Source organism: Lonchura striata, chromosome 11, assembly GCF_046129695.1.
Source record: "Lonchura striata isolate bLonStr1 chromosome 11, bLonStr1.mat, whole genome shotgun sequence".
Lineage (NCBI taxonomy): Eukaryota > Metazoa > Chordata > Aves > Passeriformes > Estrildidae > Lonchura > Lonchura striata.
The window spans coordinates 2344351-2365000 of record NC_134613.1 but is presented as its reverse complement, the minus strand read 5'-3'; the positions used below and the strand labels follow the sequence as shown (position 1 = coordinate 2365000).

At 48.2% G+C, this 20650-nt stretch overlaps 1 protein-coding gene across 1 annotated transcript in view; it reads left to right on the top strand.

Annotated features, from left to right (window-relative positions):
• LOC144246964 (uncharacterized) overlaps positions 1-20650 on the top strand; it is a 418663-nt gene that overhangs the window by 249563 nt on the left and 148450 nt on the right. The window contains exon 3 of the mRNA XM_077785995.1: positions 18588-19052. Coding sequence (XP_077642121.1) covers positions 18588-19052 — 465 coding nt within the window. The remainder of the gene's footprint in view (positions 1-18587; positions 19053-20650) is intronic.

Genomic DNA, 20650 nt, shown 5'->3' with positions numbered 1-20650 from the left:
GGGCACCAACAGCTGAGAGGCGACTGCAGCTGCTGCTGCTGCTGCTGCTGCTGCTGCTGCTGCTGCTTCTGCTGCTGCTGCTGCTGCTGCTGCTGCAGCTGCTCCTTGTGGGGGTGCTGCTGGCAGGGCAGGGCCCTGGTGTGGCTGAGCGTTGCCATCTCAGCCTGCGAGCTCCTGGGAGCTCAGTACAGGGCCAGGACTGACCCAGGTTGGCACTGCACTTGAGGACAGACACAGAGAATGGAAAGTGCCCACAGAGTGGTTTCGAGCAGGTCTGTGGGAAGGAGGAGGGAGGGAGGATGAATCCCCTGCCCAAGGCTGCCAAGGGAAGCCTTTGGGAGGGAAAGCAAGCCTTGACCTGACACTAAGTCCTTCAAGGGCTCAGTTGCCCACGCTGAGCAGGATTTCTTCGCGCAGAACTGACAGGGCCAGATCCAGGGATGGGGAGGATATCGAGGCGGGCTTCAGTTGAGCAAATTCTGCAGTGCTGACAAAGAGAGAGACTACAGCCAGGTGAGGGAGGCAGGTGGAAAAGGCTTTGTGCCGTCCCTTCTCAGAAGGGATCCTCAGCACAGCCCTGACGATCTGTACATAGGAGAAAACAATGAACACAAAACAACAAAATGATAAACTGCTAGTAACCACAAGAAGCCCAAGTTCCCTGAGGTGGGAATTGGAGCAGGAGAGCTTGAGGATCTGTGGGATATCACAGAAGAACTGGCCCAGGGCATTGCCATGGCACAGGGGCAGGGAAAATGTATTGGCTGTGTGCAGCAGAGCATGGAGAAAGCCACTGGCCCAGGCAGCTGCTGCCATGTGGGCACAAGCTCTGCTGCCCAGGAGGGTCCCGTAGTGCAGGGGTTTGCAGATGGACACGTAGCGGTCATAGCACATGATGGTCAGGAGATAGAACTCTGTTGCAGCACAGAAAAGAAAAAAAACCTGTGCAACACATTCTGTGTAGGAGATGATCCTGATGTCCCAGAGGGAATTGTGCATGGCTTTGGGGACAGTGGTGCAGATGGAGCCCAGGTCGCTGAGGGCCAGGTTGAGCAGGAAGAAGAACATGGGCGTGTGCAGGTGGTGGCCGCAGGCTACGGCGCTGATGATGAGGCCGTTGCCCAGGAGGGCAGCCAGGGAGATGCCCAGGAAGAGGCAGAAGTGCAGGAGCTGCAGCTGCCGCGTGTCTGCCAGTGCCAGCAGGAGGAAGTGGCTGATGGAGCTGCTGTTGGACATTTGCTGTGGCTGCACATGGGCACCTATTCATGGAGAAAGGACAGGGACAAGTCAGGAGAGGCTGTTTGGAGCCAAACCTGGGCCATTCCCTGCAGCCTGTCCTGCTGGGACTCAGCCACCCTTGTTCCTGCTCTGGGAAAACCTTCACCCAGGTCCCTGCCTGAGCTCCAGTTGTGCTGGCTGAGTGTGCCAGAAGCAGCCAGGGCTGTGCATGGGGGCTCTTGAGGAGCCATCCTTGTCCTGCTGCCCTGTGTTTGTGGCCATTTAGCAGAGGGGCAAGGCTGGATATTCAGGATTTATTAGGGGAGTAATTCCTATTGCAGAGAGGCTTGATACCATCTGCACTCATACTTCTAAGGGAAACAAAACAGATGTCAGGAGTTGGTTTAAGGAATTGTTTTCCTACCCACATATCATTGCTGGCCTTCTGAGGTCAGAACTCCCCAGCATTCCTGCTGCACTCAGAATTTGCCACTGAGAGATGTGAGAGGCAAAGGATTCCTTGTGGCTGAGGGAAGCTGAGGGGCTGGATGGGCTTGTTCCCCCAGCACTGCTCTGCTCAGCCCCCTCTGCTTCCCTGAGCATCTCCCTGGGCCTGGACATCCCCTCCTGAGAGGTGCCTTGTCCCTGCCAGCGCTCACAGAGCCCATCCCACCCTGTGTGCCCTCGGCCCAGCCCTACAGAAACCTGCCTGTGTGCAGGGCCCTGGCTGGGGCAGGCTCTGTGTGCAGCTGGGCAAGGGCAGCTCAGGAGAGCCCTGCTGGGCCCTGCAGAGGTGATGCTGCTGCTGCCCAGGGCTGAGGAGTGGCTGAAGGCCCTTTGGGAGGCTCCCAGCAGAGACACTGACCACCCAAAGTCACCGTTCTGGAGTCTCTGTAAATGTTCAAACATGACTTTGATGATCCTGTGTGTCCCTTTCAACTCAGAATGTTCTGTCATTCTGGGATTACAATTCCTGCTCTGCTTCTCTCATCCCCCTGGTGTCTATAATCAAAAGAGAAAAAAAAAAAAATAAAAACCCTTGCAACAGTGTTAGAAGACTACAGTAAAAAACAGACCTTTATTGGAAGCTTCCAAGTGTCCCCAGGGGACACCCAGTCCCTGATTTCAACAATTTATTACGGTTAATTAATTAGGGTATTTAATAGGAACATCCAATAGGAGATTCAGTTGCCCCAGTTTTACTCCCCAGGCTCAAACCATTGGAGTAGGTCCAAGGGCTTCTATGCCTTTACTTTTTGTTGTGACTGCTCACATTTTGGTCGAAAACCAAAATGTTGTTCTCGTAGGTCCTCTTCCTGATAATAAGACTATGCAGTATTTCAGGAATGTGTTTAGGCAGTCAGTTTATTCTTCTAAAATCTAAAATAAAAGCAAGGAAATGTACTAGAGTTATTTAAGGATTACAGATATATAATAGTATTTCAATAGAGTTAATTAGAGTTTAATAGTTAATAAGGATTATAATTTTATAACTATATAATTGTATATAACTATAAAATAGTAATTTACAGAGGTACAAATATATGAAAAATGTATAAAACAAAAATGTTTTTTTCATCACCCCAACTTTCCCATATTGCTCCATGCAGGAAATAGAAAACACTCTCAGGAAAGCTCCTGACCTTTACAGCAATCCCAGGCTTACCTTCTTTGGGGAGTGTCCTCCGGAGCTGTGCCCAGGCTGGTCTGGAGCTGGGAGCAGCCCTGCCCCAGCCAGCCCCTCTCAGCAGCAGCACCTGCCCTGCTCATGAAGCTCCTTCCCCCCACAGCTCCTGGCCAGCGCTGGGAGCAGCTCCAGGGCCGGCTGAGAGCTGTCCCTGGCAGGCAGCAGAGTCCCTGGCCCAGCACAGCGCCCTGGGCTGCAGGACCCTGCTCTGCAGGACAGCCCTGGGCACCCCTGGCTGCTCTGCACAGGAGATGAGCAGAGAATGCACTCACAGGGGCTGTGGGCATTGGGATGTTCCAGCTTTAGGAGATCACTCCAGGAGCTGCAGCTGCATTGTCCTGCAGCCAGAGGTTCCTGTGCCAAGGGCTGGCAGTGATTCTGCCCCAGGCACTTCTCAGCCCCTTCCCAGCCCTGACTGATTGAAGCTCTCTGTGCCTCTGTGCTGTGCCTGGGCTGGCTGCAGGCAGTGCCCCAGCCCTGCTGGGCTGGCAGAAAAGCTGCTCAGCAAGAGAAATGTGCTTTTGAAGCTCTGCTTGGTTACCAGCATCACCCTCTGTGCCAGGAGCCCGGCCCAGCTCAGCAGCACAGACACAGCACAAGGACGTTAATGACCCTCTGGGGCTTTGTGCTCAGCCCTGAACATCAGGCCCTGAGAGGGAGCTGCAGAAACCTCTGCAGAACTCCAAGTCGCAATCCAGCTCCAAAGTTTCTGGGACTTTTAATGGGTCCCACTGAGAGACACGACTGAGAAAGTGTCCCCAGGCCCCAGGCAGAGCAGAGAACTGGAGGCACTGATGGCAGGTGGGGACAAAGAGAAGCCAAGTCTTGGTGCCCTGGGGCACAGCAGGGTCTGTGCCACCAAGGGCTGTGAGGAGACACCTTGTCCTGAGGCCCTGGGGCCTCTTGGCACAGCCCCAGCCAGGCTGGGCACTGTCACCCCCTGCTCCTGCCTTCAGCATCCCCCCCTAGCCCACATCCCAGTGGCCTCAAGGATCTGCTGGAAGGAGTCCCTGGGGAGCCTTGGTCAGGAATGGCCCTGGGGGCTCCTTCATGCTCCCAGGGACTGCAGGTTTTTCAAAGGACTTTGGCTTTTGCTTTTGCCTTGGAGTCTCTGAGAGGTTTATGCAATCATGGCCTCCAATTATCTGCTGTAATTAGTCCCCGGAGAGCCTTTGTCAGGAGCAACACTCAGTGGGGCCCATTAATGCTTCAAGGTACTTCAGTTTTATTAAGGTACTTGGTGTTTGCCTTTTTATACAGACTCTGTGAGAGGTTTGTGCAATCATGGCCCCAATTATCTGCTTTAATGAGTCCCTTGAGAGCTTTGTACAGCCACTCAGTAGGGCTCATTAATACTTTGAGATTCTTAGCTTTTGTAAGGTACTTTGGATTTTCCTTTCCACATTGACAGTTCTTTGTGCCATTTTGAGTCTCTGAGAGGTTTTTGTGCCATCCTGGCCTCCAGTTCTCTCCTCCAAGGACTCCATGAAGAGACTGTGGTATAGATGAACCTTTGTGGTTCCCATTAATGCTTTAGACCCCAACCACTTTGGGGTTTTCTTCTGACTTTGACTCTGGGAAAAGTTTTTGCAATCTCCTCTCAGGCCCTGAGGTTCCAGGGCTCAGCTCCAAATGCACCACGGGGCTCATTAGGATCAAGTATGTCCTGACAAACCACGGGTCTGCCTCAATTTCTCTCTGCTCTCGTGCAGCTTGTCATTAAGTTTCTGTAGTGATTTTGGGTCATCATTTTGAGATTTCTCGGCCAATGCTTCAATAGTGTGGTGGCTAATTACCAGTGCACTCACTAGAATATACTTACTATTTCCTGCTGTGACATAGGATTAGGAGAAAGGCAAAGTAGTCAAAAAATATTAGAAGGGTATAAATAAATTGTATTAACAATAACAAAGAAAGAGTAATAAGAATTAGAACAAAACTTTCAGAACACTTCCTCTCTCCATACCACCTGACAATGTAAAGAGACAAAACCCAAAATTTTCAGTCAGTTTACCACCTCTAAAATAGTCTTTCTTCACTTCACTTAGGGAGAGAAGTTCCTCTTGTTAATGTTATGAAGACTTCTCCACAAGAAAACTGTTATCTCATGGCTTTTCATTTCCGTGAATAACAGCTGACTGGAAAAATCTGCAGTCATGAAGTCCCTCCCATTTTTTCACAGCTTTTCCCACAGCTGTCTTTATAGCCAATGTTATGGGATATTACTTAAAAGATGAGCTGTTTAATAGCAAAAGTTCTTTTCACCTATTTCTGAAATCATCTTCATCTCTGGGAACAGAGGTCTTCCTCTTCCTGAGGGCACAGGGTCTCATCACTCTTCTCTCTTTCTCTGTTCAAACTTCTCATGATATCACACCTACTGCAACATTTGCTCACTTTAGCATGGAGGCCTTTGCTGAACAAGTCATCTCCCCATACTTTTCAATGCCTTATAGGGAAAAGGAGTGTCTGATGTATCAATGACATCCTTCTCCATAGCTTCAGCAGAGGATTTCAGCCCCAAGATCAAGGCATCCACTCATCCCTCCATTCTGAGACTCAACTTCCCCTTCCCTGCCCTCGGTGTGTTCATGTTGCTCCCTGCCCTGTGTCCTTTTCTCTCACTGGAGGGAGGATGGCAGCACTGGCAGAGTCAATATCTGCCCAGGGCTGCAGATAGTTCTGTGAGCCCGGCTGGGCTCGGTGGCTAATTCTAATTTTGGCCATGGTCCCCAGACGTGAAGACCAGTTTTTTTTCCACAGGAATGAAGAAACAGAGCACCACTGTTTTAGGGGCGGATGAGAGGTGACCACAAGAGGCAAAGGCCAGCCAGAGCCACCAGATTGTGTTCTGAGAGATACCCTTACAAATAGGAAATTTTGTAGGGAGGGTACCAATTTTGGCAATGGACATGTGAAATAACAGACGGTTATTTCCATACAGAGGAGAGCATGGAGCTCCAGTGCTCCAGGAGCTGATGAGAGGCAGACCTTGACATTCTGAGATCAGCCAGACCTGTCAGGTGGCCCCTGGCAGGCCAAGCCAGACAGACCTGGTCCATGTTCCCTCACTTCCATGGGGCCCCACAGTGTCCCAATGGTCCCTTGCTTCCAGGAGGCCCTGAGGTGTCACAATGCCCCCTTGGTGACACGGGGCCCTGAAGGGTCGGAATGCTCTCCATGGTTCCATCAGGCCCCACAGAGTCATAATGGTCTCTGGGTCCATGAAGCCCCGCGTTGTCACCATGGCCCCTTGGTTCCATGGGCTCCAGTGGTGCCACAATGATCCCCTTGGTTCCATTAGGTGCCCACAGTGTCACAGTGATCTCCATGGGAAGGAAAGAACCGAGCCCCAGTGTGGCAGAGGCAGCCACCAGAGGCCAAGGCCAGCCAGACTTGATGGTACTGGCAGATTTTGGCTGGGAGCAACCCTTGGATATAGGGAATTTTAGAGGTGGCATCCCAGTTTCAGACATGGACACCTGGAGGAGAAGGATGGTTCTTTTATGGAGGAAGGAATGGATGGAACACCGGTGTTTGAGGGGCAGATGAAAGGCAGCCATCAAAGGCCTAAGGCAGCCAGACCTCTCTGTCCTGGTAGCTTTTGTCTGAAAGCAACCCTTGGATATAGGGAATTTCTGAGGTTGAATTCCATTTTTGGTCATTTCTTCATACATAAGTACAGTTCATTTCCATAGGAAGGAAAGCAGCAAGCCCCAGTGTTTCGAGGCAGGTGAGAGACAGCCCCCACGGGTCCGAGGGCAGCCAGAATTGTCTTTCCTGGTGTCCTGGGTTGTAAGATAAGCTTGTATTCCATTTGCCATCTGTTGAAGGAAAAACCGGTTGGACAGGTTTTTGTTATCTCTCCCAAAGACAATGGTTTTGCCCTGTAGAGGCAATGGTTTGTTTATACACCATTGACTGATTCAATGAAGGGCTGGTAAATGTAACACCGTGAGGGGTCCCACCCAGAGGGGGGAAGCCAAGCACTCTATTGTTGTTTAAAGGGGTAGCTTTTTGGGGAGAGGAGGCAGCTCTCTGGGCGGGACTCCGAGAGAAGCAGCTCTCTCTCGCTCTCTCTTCGGCGGCACTCGCAGCGAAGCAGCCGGCGCGCGCTGAGCCGACGGCGGCGGAGCTCAGAGGCAACCCCGGCACAGAGGAAGACCGGCCCCACTGCCACCAGATCTTCAGAGGAAAACTATACCCTTCTAAAGATCACCACTGCAGCTGCAACTCATCAACTATTGCAAGGGAAGCAATTGTCCCAGCAGAACTGATACTGGCATCCCTCAGGTTCTGGACTTTTTCTTTCACTGGTTTTGTTTGTACCGATTGCATTTGCCTTTTTTTAAATTGTTGTCTAGTTTTCTCCTAGTAAAGAATTGTTACTCCCACTCCCATATCTTTGCCTGAGAGCCTTTTAATTTAAAGATCCTGGTAATTCAGAGGGAGGGGGGTTTGCCGTTCTCCATTGCACAGGAGGCTTTGCCCTCTTTTACAGACTCCTGTCTTGTCGAACCAAGACACCTGGTATTTCACTTGGGAGCAATCATTGGCTGTATGTTGTTTTGGAGGTGGAATCCCAGTTTTGGCCATGGGCGCCTGGTCAAGATAGATGGGTTTTTTTCCCATGGGTATGAGAAGCGTGCAGTCCAAGTGTTCTGGAAGAAGATGAGAGGTTGCCTTAGGCCAAGCCAGCCAGATCTGGCTCTCCTGGCCCCTTTTGTTTAGGGGCTATCCTTGGCCATATGGCATTTCGGAGGTGGAATCTTAGTTTTGGCCATTACATTAGGAAGGAAAGCACAGAGCCCCCATGTTTCTGAGGCAAATAAATGCCAGCCCTCAGGAAGACAAGGCCAGCCAGACTTGCCAGTCCTGGCAGCTTTTATCTGGGAGCTATCCTTGGATATAGGGAATTCTGGCATCAAATGCCCAATTTTGGCCATGTGCCCCTAGTTGAGGTGAAAGTTTTTTTCCCATAAGAAAGAAAAGCACATGGTCCCAGTGTTTCATAGGGAGATGAGAATTGGCCCCTGGGTGGTCAAGGTAGCCAGACCTGTTCCATGTTCCCTTGGTTGCGTGGAACCCCACAATGTCACAATGATCTCCTTGGTTCCATGAAGCCCTGGAGTGTCTCAATGTTCCCCTTGATTCTGCAGTGTCAGAGTGGCCCCGTGCTTCCATGAGGCCTTGCAATGTGTCTTGGTTTGACAAGACAGGAGTCTGTGAAGGAGGTCAAAAGCCTCCTGTGCAATGGAGAAGGTAAACCCCCTCCCTCCGAATTACTAGGATTTTTAAATTAAAAGGCTCTCAGGCAAAGATATGGGAATGGGAGTAACAAATCTTTACTAGGAGAAAACTAGGTAACAATTTAAAAAGGCAAATGCAATCGGTACAAACAAAACTAGTGAAAAAGTCCACAACCTGAGGATTCGGGGTGCTGGTAGCAGTCCGGTCGAAATGATAGCTGCTCCTCTTGCAGTGGCTGATGAATTGCAGCTGAAGTGGTGATCTTTAGAAGGGTATAGTTTTCTCTGAAGATCTGGTGGCAGTGGGGCCGGTCTTCCTCTGCGCCGGGGTTGCCTCCGAGCTCCGCCGCCGCTGCCTCACCGCGCTCCAGCCGCTTCTCTGCGAGTGCTGCCGAAGGAGCCGCTTCTCTCGGGAGTCCTGCCGAAGGAGCTGCTTCTCTGCGAAATCCCGCAAAGAGAGAGCTGCTTCGTCTCCCCAAAAGCTACCCCTTTATACAATAAAAGAGTGCTTGGCTTCCCCCTCTGGGTGGAACATCTCACAATGGGATGTTGTTATGTTACCAGCCCTGCATTGAATCAGCCAATGACCCATTAACAAACCATTACCTCTTCCAGCAAACCATTGTTCTTGAGAGATAACAAACCTGCCCAACTTCCAACAGATGGCAAATAGAATACAAGCTTATCTTACAACCCAGGACACAATGTCACAGTGGCATAGTTGTTCCACAAAGCCCTGATGTGTCACAGTGGCCCCTCGACTCCGTGTGCCCTCGCTGTGTCACAACGGCTCCTCTGTGACACTGCGGCTGCACAAGGTCACCATGGACCCTTGGTTCCTTGGGGTCTCTGAGTTCCACAATGGTCTCCTTGATTCCATGAGGCAGCACAGTGTCACCATGGCCCCTTGGTTCCATGAGGATCTACAGGGTCACACAGGTTTGTGGCATTTGTCCTTGCTGCCCCTCACATCCCCCTGCCCCACAAACAGCCCCGAGCCACCCGTGAGGGACAGGCCCTGCTGTGCCAGGCTGGGCTCAGGGCTTGGCCTTTCTGCTTCCCCCAGCCAGCCCAGGCCTTGCTCAGCATTGCAGTTCCCTGCTCTAAGCCTTGGGCTCCCTGCAATCCTGGCCTCAAGGATCTGCTCTCTCCAGTCCCTGGGAGCCTTTGGCAGTCCCTGCCCTCAGTGGGGCCCAGTGATGCTCCAAGGGACTTGGAGTTTTGCTTCTGACTACTTGAGCAGCTTCTTCAGCCTTCTCTCAGTGCCTGAGGATTCTGGACTAAGCCCCAAATCCACCGTGGGGATCATCAAAATGCAGGAATCCTTCAGGGGGGCTTTGTCTTCATCCAATTGTCTGCAAATCTCCTGGGCTTGTGCAGCTGATTGGAGTCAGTTTGGAGTCCTTGTAAAGGAAGAAAATTTCCAGGTGCACTTCCTGAATTTTTTTCTTTAATCAAGTGAGTATTCTTAGTTTCCAGTTCAGTGAAGAGCTGATAGAAGCATTCCCCAGGTGATCTTGACACTGAAGTTCTCCTTAGGAGGTCTGGGCATGTAGGAGAATGAGCCCACTGAGGGCTGACCCTGTTTGGACAAGCTGCTCCTCACCCCCAGCCTCACCATGTCTGACATTGCCCACCTGGCACTGACATCCCTGTGCCCTGCAGCAGAACCTTGTCCCTGAGCTCTGCAGCTCCATGTCCCAGCCCATTGCACCATTTCCGACCTGCTATCCTCAGGGCTCTGCCTGCACACAGGCCCAGGAGAAGCTTTCCTCTTGGGAAAGAAAGAATGGAAAAGCCTGAGCAGGTTTCCTATACAACAAACTCCACTCAGGAACCACCTGCTCAATACAGGCTGCCTGGAATGGTGTCACCTTTCTACAAGGAACAGTGTGACCAGAAATGATCTCTGAAAGCAGAATTCTCTGAGTCTCCCAGCTGAATTCTCTGTCCTGGTTCTTTTCCTGGATCCATGTTTCAGATGGAAGCTGCTGGTGCCAGCTGTTAGAGGAAAATGCCGCGGGAGACAAGACTCATGATATCATGATCATCAAGTCTCAGTTTATTGTGACAGATTACACAGTTTATATATGTTCGTTAATTAGCTCATACATATTGCAAAAGCCAAGCTCATGATTGGTTGCTATGTGACTTGTACTATTATCTTAAATGCCGCGGGAGACAAGACTCATGATATCATGATCATCAAGTCTCAGTTTATTGTGACAGATTACACAGTTTATATATGTTCGTTAATTAGCTCATACATATTGCAAAAGCCAAGCTCATGATTGGTTGCTATGTGACTTGTACTATTATCTTAAAAGTATCGTTATGATCGATACATGCCTGTCCGGCTGGCCTTGCAGTTAGAACAGCTTAGTACTCCTTTGTTCTTCTCTATCTACTTCTACATACTAAGCAATTTCAATATCCTGCTTTCTGCACATCATCTATTCTTCAGGGCCATGCGAACTTTGCAGCAGTCACATAGCCCTCCCTATTTGGATTAATTTTACAGTATCATGTCCCTTGTCGTTCAACCATTCCTCTGTCAGGCTCTCTTCATCTCCCCCGTTTTCCTTTTGTACAAGAAGGTGTGCATTCAGCATTTTCTGCAAAAGCTGCTGCATCAAGCCTTGCAAGCAAGTAAACACACAGGGCAAAACAAACAGAAGTATCACAATTATGCTTAGAACTATTATGCCGTATTTGATAATGTCTCTTAACTATGGTCCGATCCCCAATCCTTTTAGCTATCTTTTTAAACCTAATCTATCCTCTACCTTTAACTGTTGAGTTAGCTCGGTCAATTTTCGTATTTGCTTATGGATAGATGTAGAGTGATCAGATAAGTTCATACAGCACATTCCTTCAAATTCTTCACAACTATGACCTTGGGCTAGAAGAAGTAAATTAGTGGCAGCTGCTCTGTTTTGCAGAACTGCATGACAGATACTACCTATATTTGTGGCAAGCTCACTTAATATTTTAGATGAAATATTAATTTATTTTTCTGTCCAGTAGGCTAGGATTTTTAATTGTGTGAGAGCTTGCACTGAAGTAACTCGTGGGGTGAAAATGAGGTTAGTATTACAGAAGTGCACCCCACTTCATATTTCTCATGTTCTTGATTGTTCTGTTTAACATGAAAGGAACAAATTTAATTCTAAATACAAACTATATTTATGATAAACTTAATGTTATGCTTTTGATTATCTAATTGATTGTCCCTCTTTTTCTTTTGCCATTGAAAAGCAATGGCAAAATAAACAGAAAAATCACAGGCATTACTAAAACTTATTAAAACTTAGTAAAAAAGTCTGTAACATAATTAAAAATATACAATCTTTTGTGGGTGAAACACAAATCTTTGCACAATCCACTTTTGCTGTGCATCCTCTGATTTACTTGTGGAGAGATTAGTGTTTTCTTGAAATTGATAAGTTTAACATTCTTCACTGAAATTTATCCAGATTCTGTACCTGCTAAAACACAAACAAACTCAACACTCCCCACAGGGACTGGAGGGTCCTCTCTCAATTCTGTTTCTTAAAATTTGCATGAAGAAATGGAAATATCAACATCTTTATAATAAACATGAAAAAACATCAAGAATAAAACAATGCATATAGTAAAGAAACTAATAACAAATAAAAATCAATCAGATAATACACAATTAATATTACATATAAAATCACAGTTACCAAGTGCTACACTATCAAATTGTCATCCCAGAGTCTGCAGCAGCTGATAAACCTTAAAACATCAGAGATTTGGATAAAACATGTCCGGATCATGTCTCTCCAAAACTCCCTTTGAGGCTCAGCTGCCCTACAAGGTCAAATTGTCAAGCCAAAAGGACTTGAATACTTTTTGATGCAGAAAACACCTGGGTCAATCACACCATCCATGTAGAGCCAGAGCTTGGCCAGAGCTCAAACTCTAATTGGAGGATATGTTTGAACACATTATAAAACAAAAGTCTTAGAAATAACAGTTATAAGTAAAAAACCTTATTATTAAAAATTTATCAAACTATTAAATAATTGAACCTGTTTAAAATCTCTTTCAAGACAAAAATTCTCTAAATATAACAAACTCTTTCTTCAGAAATCTGAAAATTTGAAGTCTGAAATCTTGAACTAAAATTTGGATAATGAATTTTTAAAGGAAGATGAATTGCAGCTGCATAAAAGATTGGATAAAGAAAACACATGAGTAGTTAAAAAATCAAAAACACAGGATCCTGAAAAAACATTTTGTAATCAATCACCTAAAGAGACAATAAAACATATGAAAACTGACTGTAAATACTATAACAACACCTTAATACCTTAATACCTTAATAATAATTCTTATCACAAAAATCAGACAACTCACATTTTATGATTAACTTATTAATAAGAAATGTTTAAAATAGTTTAAGCAAATCCTTTTAAAGCACTCATATAACATTAGTAACAATCACTACTTATCATTACTTACAAAAACTTAACAATCACTATTTATCGTATTATCTATAAAACTTAAAAATCACTATTACTTATATTATTATCTATAAAAACCCAAAGACAGAGATTACAAACTCAATACTAAAATTCCATCAGGTGACATTTTCTCAACTCTTTGTTTGCAGAGACATTTTTGGTAATTAAATCATTACTAACATTTCTATCTTTATACAGTGATTTTTATCTATATCATATTTGAAATAATATTGATTCACATAATGTTCATCCTTCTTGTTATCTTGGAAAACACTCGGTCCTGCTGTACTTTTTCATTACGTCTTCTGACTCTTGTAAGAAATTGGGAAGATGCTGTTGAAATTTTTGCTGTAGTGTTGCGATCCCGCCACCGGTGGCGCTGCTGCTCTCGGCGTTGTCGCTGCCATGGCAACCAGGACTGTGCTGCCATCTCCGCCGCCATTGCTGGGCGCTGCGGGGCGATGAGGGGCGGCGCCGCCTCGCTCCCGTCCTTGTTGTGTCACCTTGTGGATGGGAGAAGAGACACCCCTGCCGCGGCCGCGCCCCGCCTGCTCCGGCTCCAGCGCGGCTGAGCCCCAGGAACGCCCCTCTCCCCCCTTGCGCTGCTGCTCGGCAGCAAGGAGCCTTCCGTCTCTCGGCTGATGTCCGCTCCGCCCCGGGCTCGCCTCCGGCTCGGTGCTGGCCGGCCCCGCTCTGTCTGGCCCCGCGCCCGCTCCGTTCTACCTGATTCCCGTTCACAAAAAGTGAATTTGGGATCCCAGTCCCGTTGCCATAAAGCAATTTGGATCTCAATTTCCAGCACCTCAATGCTACTAGTGTCTATGGGAGGTACAGGCATTTCAGAAGCAGAGATGGGAATGGGAAAATTTGTGAGAACCGGAGGGTTTGGCTCACTGGAGAGAAGCGAGGGTTTACATTCCTTATTTTTCTCCAGAGCTTTCCGTATCACTTCCACCGCCCTCTTTTCTGCCTGACACATTAACAATTCGTTATCAACCACTCTCCAAAGTTTACTCATTTTCTTGCCCGGTTTATCCTCATCTAACACTAATTCCCACAACTTATCCCTATATCTTCTCCATTCTGAAAGTTCATGAACACTATGGGGGTTAACGAAAAAGCCGTAAGACTCAGCATGATGCAATAGCGAAGGGAGATCCTTATCTAAGTCAATCCCCCTAATCTGCCTTTTTCTAAGAGAAGCACTAAATAAATCATATGCTGCTTGCCTTTCCATGATTACGTCGGTACCGTTGCTGGCTCCTTCAGGCTTCGGCAGCACGTATCGGCTGAGCCCGCTTCTACGGTCACTCAGGGCGCGGAGAAGAGCGTTTTGCCTCTTCTCTTTATTTTCGCCGTCCTTCCAGCCGCAGGACCCGCACTCCAACGCAGCACCCCTCTCGCCTTAGGCTCGGATCAGGTCCCTGCTTTCGGGCGCCAGTTGTTAGAGGAAAATGCCGCGGGAGACAAGACTCATGATATCATGATCATCAAGTCTCAGTTTATTGTGACAGATTACACAGTTTATATATGTTCGTTAATTAGCTCATACATATTGCAAAAGCCAAGCTCATGATTGGTTGCTATGTGACTTGTACTATTATCTTAAAAGTATCGTTATGATCGATACATGCCTGTCCGGCTGGCCTTGCAGTTAGAACAGCTTAGTACTCCTTTGTTCTTCTCTATCTACTTCTACATACTAAGCAATTTCAATATCCTGCTTTCTGCACATCATCTATTCTTCAGGGCCATGCGAACTTTGCAGCAGTCACGTAGCCCTCCCTATTTGGATTAATTTTACAGTATCATGTCCCTTGTCGTTCAACCATTCCTCTGTCAGGCTCTCTTCAGCCAGCCTCATCTTTAACCTCTCTTTGGAGTACAAACAGATGTTCCCAGCTGTGTTAAGCCAGATTTGCTCAATGTTTCTATAAATCTTTTGTGTTCCCCATGGAACTAAGGGGACATTTTGGCACTGAGGGGGTGACGTGGAAGCAAGAAGTCAATGGTGACCCTGGGGTCCCATGGAACCAAGGGGCCATGGTGACACAGCAGGGCCATGTGGATCCAGTGGCCCATTGTGACACTGTGGATCCAAGGAGACCATGGAGACACCCCCAGAACCTCATGGAACCAAGGAGTCCAAGGTGACCCAGCGGGGCTGCAAGGAGCCAACGGTCCATGGTGACACTGCCCATCCAAGGAGGCCATTTGGACACTGTGGAAGCTCATGGAGCGAGGTGGCCATTGTGACACTGAAGAACTTCATGACACCAAATATCCATGGGGACACAGCAGGGTATCATGGAACCCAGGAACTGCTGTTGGCAGTGTGGAAACTCCAGGAACCTGGGGCTGTTGTGGCACTGAAGGACCAACACAGCTGCTGCACCTTGTCCCCTTCCCTGCACAGCTCCTTGGGAGGCACGGCAGGAGCAGCACCTGGGAGCCTCGGGAATGCCCCTCTGGGATCCATGGCACACACTCCCAGGGGCTGGAATTCCAGTTCCCAGCCAGGAAAATATGTCCCTGCCCTTGAAGGAAAAGCTCTTATGAAAGAGCCAAAAAACAAGTAGAGCTTGATCCTACAGTGACATTTCACTGCCAGCCATCATAACTTCACCCATGATTGTCGTAGCTCATGGATTGGGAATGAAATCAGGGCAGGGTCTTTGGTGGGAGCTGCCCTGGGTCAAAGGAGACACTGAGAGAGAAACAGAACAGGCAAAGGAAGGCAGGAGAGAAAGGAGGTGTTTTGGTTTGGAATGACAGGTGTCTGCTAAGGAAGGCAGGAGCCTCCCCTGAAATGGAAAAATGTAGACTCTTTCTGAATTGGTATAAATTTGAAATTAAGGCGGGCTCTCAGGTAAAAATATGGGAGCAGAAATAACAGTTTTTTATTAGGGAAGAAAATTAAAATATAAAATAAACAAGGCAGTAAACTAAAACAACACTGACAGAATACAATGTGACTCCCTGTTGGACAGGGTGTTGGCCGCAGTCCAATGGAAACTGTAGGTGCAGTCCTCCAGGAGTGTCAGGTGTGGTTCTGTTGGAGAAGTGATCCTGTAGGAATGGGTGTCTTCTTCTAAAGAGGAAGAGGCAGCTGTTCCTCTGGGAAATCCAGCACAGAAAGAGCTGTGTTGGTGGGCCAGAATCTCAAGACTAGATGCAGGTAGGAATGCTTGGCTCCTCCCTCCAGGCAGAACATCTCACAATGGGATGTTATAGTTCTCATCAGTCATGCAGTGACATTCAATAGCCCATTATCAGCAGATGTCTCCCCTGAGGAAGGATTGATTGTGGAAGAGATAAGGAAAAACTGCCCACTTAACACAGGACAACTGCCATACAGATGGCAAATAGAACACATCTTGCTTTTCAGTCTGGGACAGGAGGGCATAAAATCAGCTGAGAAGGCAGCACTCTGGAAAGCAAACCAGAACTGACAGAAACTGAATGGTACAGAAATCAGTAATTCTGATAGTTTTATTTATTATAAAAATAAATCACACCCACCCAGCCCCACACAATTCTGATCCCACACCCTCAGATTTGGATCTCACTTCTCCCGATTGCCTTCCAACCCCATCTCATCCTGGAGGCTGAGGAACTGAGTAATTTTGGCATGGGAGTGAGGTGGGAACCAGCCATTTTGAGATGGGATTGAGTAATTTTGAGGTAACAGACAAATCCACCTTGGATTTTGGAGTGCAAAGATATGGAGAATAGTCCCATATATCCCCCAAGAACCCACAAATCCTCCAGAATATGTACCTAAATCATAAATTCCACCTCAAATGCCTTTTAAATGGTGGGACTTTTGACATCTCTGGTCAATACTATTTTTAGTCATTTTTCAGGTGTTTTTAAGTGATAAAGACAAATCAGAAGAAAATTATAGCCAAACCAAAACCAGAGACCCCTTGAGCAACCCCTGGGCACTGGACAAAACAAACTCAGCAGAAATCAAATTTAACCCTCTATAAAATGCCTTGAGGAAGATTTGCTCTTCCCACAAGTCACTTCTGATGGAAACACAAACAAACCCCAAAAATTAATAGACCAACAACAGAAGCAATTCTGTTGTAATTCCAAATTTCATCAGTTCCAGCACAACTCCAGCTCAGATGATGGCAGGTTCCGAAAAAAGAAACATGGAAATTTGACCCAATACAGATTATTAAAAGGAAGAGAACGGTCTGTGTAGCTGTCACAAAGGTGACAGGGATGAAGAAAATAATGATTCTCCTCCCTAGCCTGTGAATTCAGGAGTTATTTGTAAAATAACTTGAGCTGGGCTTCTTGTAGGACTTTAGTAGCCTTGTGTTTCTCACCTTGGGGTGAATGATCCTTGTCAGTCTCGCTGGTATCATATTTTCTTTACCCTGGCCACCCACAACTTCCACTTTCCTCATAAGGTCTCCCGAAAGTCACTCAGAGGAAGCTGTATCCAAGTTTCCAAGAGTTCCTCCGGAAAGAGGCAGAACCTCCGTACGGGAGGGAACCAGGCTATTGTCAAAGGAATTTGGGGTCAGACAACAGTGCCCTGAAATCACAGTGCAAAATAATATTGCAGTTTGGTTAATAAAATTGTTAGAGATGTCCCTGCCCCAATTAAGGTGCTAACAACACCAAATCCAAAGTGGATTTTATTGATCAGTAAATGTGAGGTAGAGAGAGAGATGCAAAGAAAGAGAAAAGGGGAGAGAGCAAGGGAGTGACAGGGACAGAGATCTCCCTTGGGGCAGGGCAAGTGTGACATTGTCCCCTGTGTGCGCGGCCTTCCCAGGGTGGGGGTTTTACACCTGAGCCAGTTTGGGTAAGGGGGATGGTGTTCACCCCCCACATCGAGCAGGGATTGCCTCACTGTTTCAGGTTTCAGTGTCAGATGTAACCAAAAGTGTTTTCAGTCCCCATCTCCAAAAACTGTTATCAACAGGTGGGGCAGTGTTCTTTATCTCTTCCATGGCTCAGCCCTGATAACGCCCACCAGGGGCCATCTTCTCTTAATGGACCATTGAGTGTCACTGCAGGACTGATAAAATTCCATCATCCCATTGTGGGATGCTCCGCCCAGGGGGAGGAACCAAGCATTCCTGCCTGGATATAATCTCACCATTTGCAACACCAGGACCACCTTGCCTACTGCATTCCCAGAGGACAAGAGCTCCATAAGCACCACTGGACCTTCAGAGGAAGACCAGACCCTTCTACAGGATCACTGCTTTGACAGAATCATGTTCATCACTCCAGCTGGACTGCAGCCACCATTTCGTCAGACTGCTACCACCACTCTTATTATTGGGGTGTCAGGTTATATCCTGACTTTGTCAGATTAAGCCAGTGTTTCTCTATTATTGCCTTGATTTTAATTTTCTTATTCAATTGTCATTCTGTCTTAGACTCTCCCTGTTTTGCCTTCAAACCAGTACAAACCTCACTGTGCTTATCCCTTGTTTTCTTCCCAAAACAGATTTTCCCATCCCCAACCCTTTGCCAGATGGAGAAGGCTATGAGGAAGAGGAAGATGCCCTGGGACACCGAGGCAGGTGAGGAGGAAGTCAGTGCCCCTTTCTCCCTCTCTCCTGCTCCATCTCCCAGCCCAGCATGGCCCCCGGCTGCAGGACAGCCCCGCTGCTGGTGCCCTCCTGCCGGGGACGCACTGGGGGCATCTCCTTGCCCTTCCCTCTGGCACTGAGGTAAATCCTGTCCTCTCCTTGTCCTTCTTACCCCAGACAAGAAGCTGAGGATGGAGACCAGAGAGGACAAATCCCCACGGCAGAACCTGGTGGAAGAGGGTGTTTTGAGCGGCTCCACAGCACAGGAATCCAACAGGGAGGAAAAGCCCCAGCGACACCACAGGAGGAGGGTCTGCAAACCCAGCCCAGGATGCTCTGAGGAGGAAAGACCCACTCTGGGCCAGGAAGGTGGGCAGAGCTTCAGCCAGAGCTCGAAGCTGGTGGTCCCTGAGAAGCTTCATGATGGGGAGAAGCCCTACAAGTGCTTGGAGTGTGGGAAGAGCTTCAGGAAGAGCAACAACCTGATCCGCCACCAGATGATCCACACAGGGGAATGGGCCTACGAGTGTGGGGAGTGTGGGAAGGGCTTCGGTTGGAACTCAGAACTCATCATCCACCAACGCATCCACACTGGGGAAAGGCCCTATGAGTGTCCTGAGTGTCAGAAGAGGTTTCACACCAGCTCTGATCTCCTCAAACACCAGCGCATTCACACAGATGAGAGGCCCTTCCGCTGCCCCGACTGCGGGAAGGGCTTCAAGCACAACTCCACACTTGTCAAGCACCGGCGCATCCACACCGGGGAGAGGCCCTACAAGTGTCCCCAGTGTGGGAAGAGCTTCACCCAGAGCTCTGACTTGACCAAACACCAACGGAGGCATCGGTAAGGGCAACCCTGCCAGTACCCCAACTGCAGGAAAAGCTTTGTGCTCTGCTCCAGCTCCATCCCCCACTGCAGGACCCACACTGGGCACAGGTCTGGTGACCCACATTCCCTGTGCTCAATGTTGGGAACAAACCTGGCTGCTTCTCCTTTTGATTTGGCCCTAATTTTCCTCTGATTCATCTTTATTCTTTAAACACAGACAAAGCAGGGTTAAATTAAAGAAATTGATCAAAAATATCGGAAGTCGCACCATTTTACAGGAGTCTGAGGGGGAATTTAGGATTTGGGGACGCATTCTGTGTGGAGTGCCCCTGTTGCTAAGAGGCAGGAGTTTGATCTCACCCTTCTTGTGTTGCCAGTAATTCCTCCCTTGACCCAAACCCTAACTCCACCCCTGGGATACCCTATACAAACCCCACGGCCCTGCCTTTACCCTGTCTTTTGGGGGGTAAGAAATGGATTCTGGAACCAAGACCCGTCTCATTTGATCCTGCCACCGGCAGCTGCACCCTCCCTGAATAGTCTGAACTCAACTTCTGGAGGATTTGTGGGTTCTGGGGTGATTTTGGGCAGTGTTCTCCATCTCTTTGAATTTCAAAAGCCAAGAGGGATGGTTCTGTCACCACAAAACCACTCAATCCCACTGAAAACAACTGAATTTTAACCTTTAAAGGCACAGTCCTGTGGAGTTGCGTTATTTGTATGTTTTATTATCCCTGTATTATGTATTGGTTTATTCCTTTGTACCCTCATATACAACTTGGTTTACCCCCAGTTTTCCCGCCTTGTCCTCCCTTCCCGCCTTTCCAGTATCTATCCATCACCCTGAAAGAGGCATTTTACCCCCCCCCCCCGGGTGCCTTATCTATCACTCGGTGCCCCTTCCCATCCATCCAGAAGCTTCTACTCAGGGCACCGGGTGATTGGGCGAGGACCTGGGGCTCCCCCCATATCTTTCCCCCATTGGACCCCACCATATCCCCCCATCCCGGAGCCACCCCCTATCCCTATCCCCATTGGTCGTTGGATACCCCTCCCTTACAGTTTATAAGCCAGTGCAAGCACCTTGTGCTTGTTCCTGTTGGCTGGCACCGTTCTAGGATATTTGGCCCCGTTGGGCTACAATAAACTCGGACTTAGCCCCCAGTAGGATCCGCTCTTCATTTACCACCGCGAGGCTTGCTAGCGCTGCCCGGAACCCACAAAGGCACTCTCCAAACCCCAGCTGGGAGCGGCGGAGGGTGCCTCCATTGCCCGCCCTCGCCCCACAAGAGCTAGCCGGGGCTGAGACAAAGGGAACCGGGGCGGGAGCGCGGCACAGTCCCACCTCAAATTGCTTGTTTCCACCTCAAAAAAACTCAATCCCACACAAAGCTCATTCAATTCCACAGCTGCCAGCGTGAGATGGGGTTGGAGGAGATTCGTAGAAGTGGGATTCCAATTTGGAGCGGTGGGATGGGAATTGTGTGGGGCTGGGTTTCTGGGATGTATTTGATAGCAAATAAAACGTTCAGAGTTACTGATTCCTGTCCCATTCATTTTCAGTCAGTTCTGTTTGCAGAGTGACACCTGAGCTGATTAAACTCCTATAAAAA